The following is a 7260-nucleotide window of genomic DNA, read 5'->3' as shown; positions in this document are numbered from 1 at the left end:
AAAACAAACAAAATGAAGTATTTCTTTACACAACGCATAGTCAACTTATGGAACTCTTTGCCAGAGGACGTAGTGAAGGCCAAAACTAGAATGGGGTTCAAAAAAGAACTAGATACATTCATGGAAGATAGGTCCCTCAGTGGCTACTAGCCAGGATGGGAAGGGATGGTGTCCCTCACCTCTGTTTGCCAGATGCTGGGAATCGAAGACAAGGAATGGACCACTTGATAATTACCTGTTCTGTTCATTCCCTCCGAAGCACCTGGCGTTGACCACTGTCAGAAGACAGGATACTGGGCTACATGGACCTTTGGTCTGACCCAGTATAGCCATCCTTATATTCTTATGTTGCCTGATAAGATGAAATTTCATTTTCAGCTTTAACTTAGAAAGTTTTATCATATTAAAGTGTTTATTCTATATCCTTTATTTTCTCTTTCCTGTTATCAGTGACTAACTGTGTGCTTCGAAAGAGTAAATATCTTCTTTTTATCTTTCCAGACCTCTCATCCTTGTATTTATTTTTCCACACCTTGAAGCCTATATGGAACTATAGTGAAACACTTTAAAAAATACTATGATTGCTCAATTTTTAAAGGGTGGGGAGGGCATAGCCTATTTTCTACCTTCAATAATCAAGTCTGTTAACTTCTTACTTAAAAGGAAGCACACAAAACACTGCTGTTTCTGCAAATGACTGTGTTCAAGAAATGTTAATTACAGAGATTGTAAGGGAGAAGATGCTAGTTAAGTAGGAAATCTTTTTTGGTATTTCTGTCTAATCTTTTCAAACTAATATATTCACTGCTGCCAAAACATTGACTTGTTAAATGACTGGTGACACTTTTCCCTTTGAACCCCTTATTTACTTTTTCAGCACAAATCGGTAGTGGCAGATCTTTATGGACCCACACGTAGGCATGGTACTGTAGCTTTAATAAGAGAGTCCTATTGTAAGGACTCTTTCCAAACTCGCTTCTTGGCTTTTTAAGTGACGGAACCGTGGTGTAATTTGAGAGCAGAGAGATCCTAGGGATAGCATTAGCCAAAAGCAAAGCTCCACATTGCCAGCCCAGATGTGAAAGAATAGTAGCAAAGGTCTCCGGAGCCCCAGACCGAGCTATCTGATCTCAGCCTTCCTCTGTACCCCCTCGGCTTTGCTACATTTCATCGGCAAGAGAAAAGAGGGGGAAGAGGGGGGAGAAGAAAATCACCAAGTTTTGGTTGAGACCTGGAAGAGGGGCGGGGGGTGGGATCCCCGACGTAAGTCCGGGCAGTAGGGGATCTTCCAGAGGATCTCCTCTGGCTTGGGAGCCCTGGATGCAACTGGGAGCCAAGTCAGTGCCTTTAATGAAGCATGCTGAGTCTGTGAGGAGTGGCTGGAGGAAGCGGACTGCCTTAGCTGCCGCGGCTCCCTAGGCTGCCCTGATCAGGGGGGTAGCCGGGCAGGGTCGTGTGCGCCTGTTTGCTCCCGCCGATCCCTCTGCGCCCCTTCTGAGCCCCTCTGGCTCACTCCCGCCCCCGGGATGCTGGGGCTGCGCTTGCTGTGGGTCAGCTGCCTGGGCAGCCTGTGCCGAGGCTATTTCGACGGTCCCCTGCACCCGGAGATGTCCAACGGGACCCTGCACCACTACTTCGTGCCGGACGGCGACTACGAGGAGAACGACGACCCGGAGAAGTGCCAGCTGCTCTTCAGGGTGAGCGAGCACCGGCGCTGCAGCCCGGGCGGGGAGCAGGGGCCGGCGGGCGGCTGGCCCAGCCTCACCCTGCGGGACGAGTTCACCATCCTGGGCCGGCAGGTGGAGGACGCGGGCCGGGTGCTGGAGGGCATCAGCAGGAGCATCTCGTACGACCTGGACGGGGAGGAGAGCTACGGCAAGTACCTGCGCAGGGAGTCCCACCAGATCAGCGACGCCTACTCCAACTCCGACAAGTCCCTGGCCGAGCTGGAGAGCAAGTTCCGGCAGGGCCAGGAGCACGAGAGCAAGGAGGAGAGCCGCCTCAATGATGACTTCCTGGCCATGCTCGTCCACACCGGGGCCCTGCTCAAGGAGACCCTGGACATCTCCGCGGGGCTCCGGGATAAGTACGAGCTGCTCTCCTTAACCATCAGGAGCCACGACGCCAGGCTGGCCAGGCTCAGGAATGAGTATCTCAAAGGGTGACGCCCTGGGGCAGCAGAGACCTGGGCCTTGGGTTGGGAAACAGCTTCTTGTGGTGGGTACTAGGAGCAGTGGGCACAACGCTGGGAGTCCCACCTGGGGGCTTCTCCTTGGAGCGGAAGTGACATTGACAAAACCAAGCCAAACCTACAAGCCTAGCCTCACCTCGGTGCCCATCATGGCGAGGGGGACTCTGCTTTTCGCCATGCTCTTTGTGCATTCAACCCTGGGCCTCTCCGTACCACAAAGTATAGGACCCAGCTACAAGGCAGTGGAGAATCAGGCACATTGGTGAGCATTTGCTGGCAGGACTTGTCCCAGTGAAGTTCTGGAGGTAACTGCTCAGCACCAACAAGAAGGTGGCAGTCTGGCCCTAGATAGTGCCCAACATTCAGATCAGCACAAAGTGGGGGATTTTTCCCCCCAATAAAATCTTTTTTATATTAATAGAGAAAAAAATTAAAAGCAAATATCATCAGTTAATAGGGCGATTTAGCACATTGCTATGACAGTGTTATTAAAGGGTAAATGTCATGGGCCTGCTACTCTACTTGCCTTCCACTTCTGTCCTCACTCAACACCTATGCAAAGTAAATATAAAATGCTGCCACAGGGCCAGAGTCTGCCACCTTTACTGATGGTACCTTGTTCCACAAGAAGCTCTGTTGATTTCAAAATAATAAGCTTACTTATAGTGCTACTCAATAGAAGTAAAGGTGCTGTAACCTGTCCTTTGCTAGCATTTTACAGGGACTTTGCATAAGTGTAAAATGGCTGCACAAGGTACCAAACAGCAGAGGATCAGGCCTTGTTTTTTTCAAAGTAGGTCCTAATTGCAGTTTAATAACAGGTGGAGTGTGTTCTGAAGTTCTGTAGATTTTATTATGTATCTCCCACTAACACACAACTTTCTTTCTGGGACTGTATTTATTAGATTTGATTTCTGGTTTATTTTTTTTTAAGGTATGGGTTGTAAATTGTAAACAAATAGCACGTGTATATGAAGCTGAAGTTTACAGGTATGTTTAAATTAAGTGTCCCAATATTTAAATAAAAAAACCTTTGTATTATGTTGTGCATCTCTGATTACAATAAAGTAACTTTGTCATTTTAGATTTTCTACCATTAGTTAATATGCCATCTTTTCCAACTAGATTCTTGATTCAACTACCATAAACATGGACAAAACAAGGTACTTTTTTGGATCCATATTCAAATGCATATGTACTGGACTATGGATCTCTTGAATTGCTTTCATTTTCTTGTTTTGATTTTTTTTTACTCATTCAAATATAGGACCTCTGGCCTGCCAGTAAATCCTTAGCTTTCTTGGTTTGTTAACAGCACATATATTCTGCTTATGTAAAATATTGTTCTGCTAAATAATTTAAAGCTGTGATTTTCATTTCTGTTTTGATAGAAGAAAACCATTCTGGCAAACCTTGTACTCTTTAAAGCTTGCTTGTATGTGTCTCTAAGTTATCAAACCCCAAGAGCCAGCTGAAAAGGCATTTGAGATTCAGATCCGGCAAAAACTTATGGACGTGAGTAACTTTAAATAAGAAATAGAAAGCAGAAATAAGCACTACTGTCAGTAGTGTTTGTAGTATTAGACCCTCGACTTTTAGAGTCTTATTTTTCTAAACCTGATAAAAATCATTGTCTTGGAACAGACAAAACTTTTATTTGTTGTTACCTCTGTACTTTTGCTAGCTAATCTGTTATTATTTGTGCTCCTAGACAATAGCAAAAGTGCATAGCAGGTTTTTGCATTACGGTTAAATCTTTATTACCATCACTGTTTAATGAATTGGGTGGAATATTAGCTACTGCAATACTGGTACTGCAGGCAGGATCACTGTTTGGATGAAAATAAGAATTGTTCATTTGTTTTTTTAATAAATATTTGAACACAAAATTGAAGCACACATTTTCTTTTATGGTTCTATATGAGTCTAATTTTAATCACAAGGTTGTCAAACGTATCTTTTCAGCAAAACTGCTGGAATATGAAGTGCCTACCTAGTGAGAACTTGCCTTTTACTGAAAAATGTAAAATTATTCAGCACACAACTGCTCAATGCAAGTAATGCTACAGCAGATTTTTTTGCGCTCATAACCATTAAAAAATCAACATATGGAACTTGCAACTTTATGAGTTGCAACAAAAGTTGTTTTGTAAACATGTAGGGCCCAATTCTGCCATCCATACTCATATTTAGCAGTACCTTACTCTACAACCAGTCAATTGGTAAATTATTCAGAAGTGCTCAGTCAGGGACAGATTTTCAAAGGTATTTAGACACCTAAAAATGGACATAGGTGCCTAATGGGATTTTCAAAAGCACCTAGGCACCTAATTCTCATTAGATCAATGAGAGGTAGGCATCTGGGCACTTTTAAAAATCTTATTAAGTGCCTATCTGAATCTTTAGGTGCCTAAAGAAAATCTGACATTCAGGCCTCTTTGAAAATTTTGCTCATTCATTTCAATAGGACTTTCACAGAGTAAGATACTACTTAATGTGAGAAAAGGTGGTAGAAGCTGTCCCTAAAGGCAATATACTTACTTGTGGTGTTTTGCTCTCGAGTCCACGCTACTCCTTCACACCAATATATTTGAGCTAGGCTATTGACCATACCTCAGAGAACTTGGGGATTAATTCATACTTCACTGTCTTTCCTATCTTTCTTTATCTCATCTGCTTGGAATTTTGTGCCAAATACATCCGTACTATAACTCCATTTATACTAAGATTATTTAAAAATAACTTTATGGCTCCACTGATGCCAACAGAGTTACCCCAGAGATGAATTTAGCCTTTTGCTTTTAAATTTAATTTAAAGGCTCAATCCATGGCCTCTCCACAATCAGCTTTTTGAAAAACAGTATTAAAGCTTGAGTTTTAGAGTCTCAATTTAATAAGTCACTGGCCACAATATAATTTCTAAACCTTATTAAGGGAAGTGAGGTGGCAATTAACATGGCTTGAATCCACACTAGAGGTTATTAAAACCATTTTATACCTCTATTCTGACCCTACAAGAAAGAGAGTCTCAGACACAGTTCTCTTGAACATAGCTTACGTTAAATTGGTTTAGCTGTACTATGGAGAGGATTTGCTGTTGCATAATGTTATTTGGTCCTTCCAAACAATCCAACAACACAGAGCACAATGTCAAGAAGGTAAAGGCTTTCAGGGTAGCTACTTCCAAAGCAGGAATTATATAGGGATGTTTGGTATAACTGCATAGAATCAAATTTAATTAATTTAAGCAATTTCCACACACCAAGCTTAGCATATTCGAGTCTGTAACTTTAAAATAGTTCTCCTCCCCTCTAATGTTGTATCTCTGAGAAGAAAATACCTAAGGTATGAGAATGTTTAGGACATAGAACTGACTCCAGATGTAAGCTACTTGAGGGGGAAAAAACAGTTTGTTTACTGACTTAGAGAATCATCTGTAAAGTTTTGGGGCTGAGTGAGTTAAAGGCTCCTTCAAAACTACAGTAACAAGTAAGCTTCTTTACGATAGTTCCAGATATATGGTTTGCTTAAAAAAAAACCTCCATCACCTGAGTCTACTTCAACAAACTGATATAACACCAGCTTGGAAATGAGCTGTAGTGGATGGGGTGGAGTCATAACAGACAAAGGCAGCTTGCTCTTAGTTCAGCCTATGACTTTTTTTTTTAAATGATTGAGCGCCAAAAGGGGTGCAATATTTTGACATGATGATATGAGTTACTAGACAGAAGTAACTGCTGCAATCATTCAATAAGGCCCTCTATTTAAAATCCTCAAGAAATTTTCAACGAGATGCTTGAAAGTATATGTTAACTCCTTCAACATACAAACCCAGGAGTTTAAAAACAGAGGACCAGACACTCAGCTGCTGTAACTTGGTACACCTAGATCAACCTGGCCCTAGATCAAAACAAACAAAAGCAAGTAGGCTACAAAGTGAATTGCAATCCTCTGTCATTTTAAAAAGGTCTTAATTGTAATTTTAAGGGCCCTAAAAAGCCAGACAAAATCACTGATGATCCAGTCCTGCAAACTCTTTGTACCAGTACAGTTTGTCACTGAGTTCAGTGGGATTACTTGCTGTAGTAAATTCTACACCCATTGCTAAGGATTTTTAACCAGTCCAGACCCCTGCACTGATGCATTTATAATGGTTTTTAAATGGTTGTATCAGCTTAGTTTGTGCCTACACATTTACTGACACAAACTGAACAGATATAAATCCAGTTTAAATACATTTAAGTGTCCATTCATGGTTTTGCATTGGGTTAACTAAATTGGTTCAAAATCACACCTTTAGTTAAACAGGTGATTTTTTATAATCCAGGCCTAAGTGTTGGCAGAATCAAACCCCCATTTTATTTGGTACTCATCTTAAAGATGGCAGAGTAGATTTTTTTCAAACTTTAGATAAGCAACATTGTGTTAATGACTTATGACCTGATTTGCCATTCCAATCTGGAGTATATTTAAAAACATTTTTGCTGAGATGTAAATATCCATTGGAGAGACTTATCACAGAAATATGATCACACTAGCATGAATTTCAAATAACTTTAGGTGTATATACGTACACAGGGACATTGATCTGAATATGGGAATATGGTGGGATAACTCACATGACTGGAGTACTGTCATGGATCATTATAAACTGTTCAGGAAGGACAGGCAGGGCAGAAAAGGTGGAGGAGTAGCACTGTATGTAAGGGAGCAGTATGACTGCTCAGAGCTCCGGTACGAAACTGCAGAAAAACCTGAGTGTCTCTGGATTAAGTTTAGAAGTGTGAGCAACAGGAGTGATGTAGTGGTGGGAGTCTGCTATAGACCACCGGACCAGGGGGATGAGGTGGATGAGGCTTTCTTCCGGCAGCTTGCGGAAGCTACTAGATCACATGCCCTGGTTCTCATGGGTGACTTTAATTTTCCTGATATCTGCTGGGAGAGCAATACAGCGGTGCACAGACAATCCAGGAAGTTTTTGGAAAGCGTAGGGGACAATTTCCTGGTGCAAGTGCTGGAGGAACCAACTAGGGGTGGAGCTGTTCTTGACCTGCTGCTCACAAACCGGG

General features: G+C 42.1%; 1 protein-coding gene across 1 annotated transcript; it reads left to right on the top strand.

The window, feature by feature from the left end:
• The first annotated feature begins 863 nt into the window (after positions 1–863).
• FIBIN (fin bud initiation factor homolog) lies at positions 864–4080 on the top strand. Its single transcript, XM_048853577.2, has one exon. The coding sequence runs from the start codon at positions 1527–1529 to the stop codon at positions 2163–2165; it is 639 nt and encodes a 212-aa protein (XP_048709534.1). The 5' UTR covers positions 864–1526; the 3' UTR covers positions 2166–4080.
• The last annotated feature ends 3180 nt before the right edge of the window (positions 4081–7260 follow it).

The sequence above is a fragment of the Caretta caretta genome, chromosome 6, assembly GCF_965140235.1.
Source record: "Caretta caretta isolate rCarCar2 chromosome 6, rCarCar1.hap1, whole genome shotgun sequence".
NCBI lineage: Eukaryota > Metazoa > Chordata > Testudines > Cheloniidae > Caretta > Caretta caretta.
The sequence above is the reverse complement of the archived record's forward strand: the minus strand, read 5'-3'. Positions and strand labels throughout refer to the sequence as shown.